The 319-nt window shown below is 27.6% G+C and overlaps 1 protein-coding gene across 1 annotated transcript in view; it reads left to right on the top strand.

Moving 5' to 3' along the window:
* The window catches only part of LOC107611433 (naringenin 8-dimethylallyltransferase 2, chloroplastic), an 8,243-nt gene that overhangs the window by 4,783 nt on the left and 3,141 nt on the right, over positions 1-319 (top strand). The window contains exon 2 of the mRNA XM_016313358.2: positions 43-90. Coding sequence (XP_016168844.1) covers positions 43-90 — 48 coding nt within the window. The remainder of the gene's footprint in view (positions 1-42; positions 91-319) is intronic.

Below are 319 nucleotides of genomic sequence, written 5' to 3'. Positions count from 1 at the left end.
CTATCTATATTTTATGTTTTTTGTCTTTTTCATTTCTTATAGGAAGTTGCTGCTGGAAGAGTAAAAAATTCGCCGACAATTACTATGCAAGTATGCTCTCTTTCTCTTTCCTCTAAAAAAAGTTAGATTTAATAATAAAAAATAGAAATATGCTTTGCTAGGACAAGTGGCCAAACTTTTACTAATTTTTCTAACAAAATTGGTCTTGGATTCCAACTTTGGGAATAGTAAAATATTTTATATTTATACATGAAACAAATATTTTAGTAAAATAAAATTTAGACTCTAGAAAAGGAGATCGCGTAAGATCATCATGGAT

Source organism: Arachis ipaensis, chromosome B08, assembly GCF_000816755.2.
Source record: "Arachis ipaensis cultivar K30076 chromosome B08, Araip1.1, whole genome shotgun sequence".
NCBI lineage: Eukaryota > Viridiplantae > Streptophyta > Magnoliopsida > Fabales > Fabaceae > Arachis > Arachis ipaensis.
This window is presented reverse-complemented; position numbering and strand designations above follow the sequence as displayed.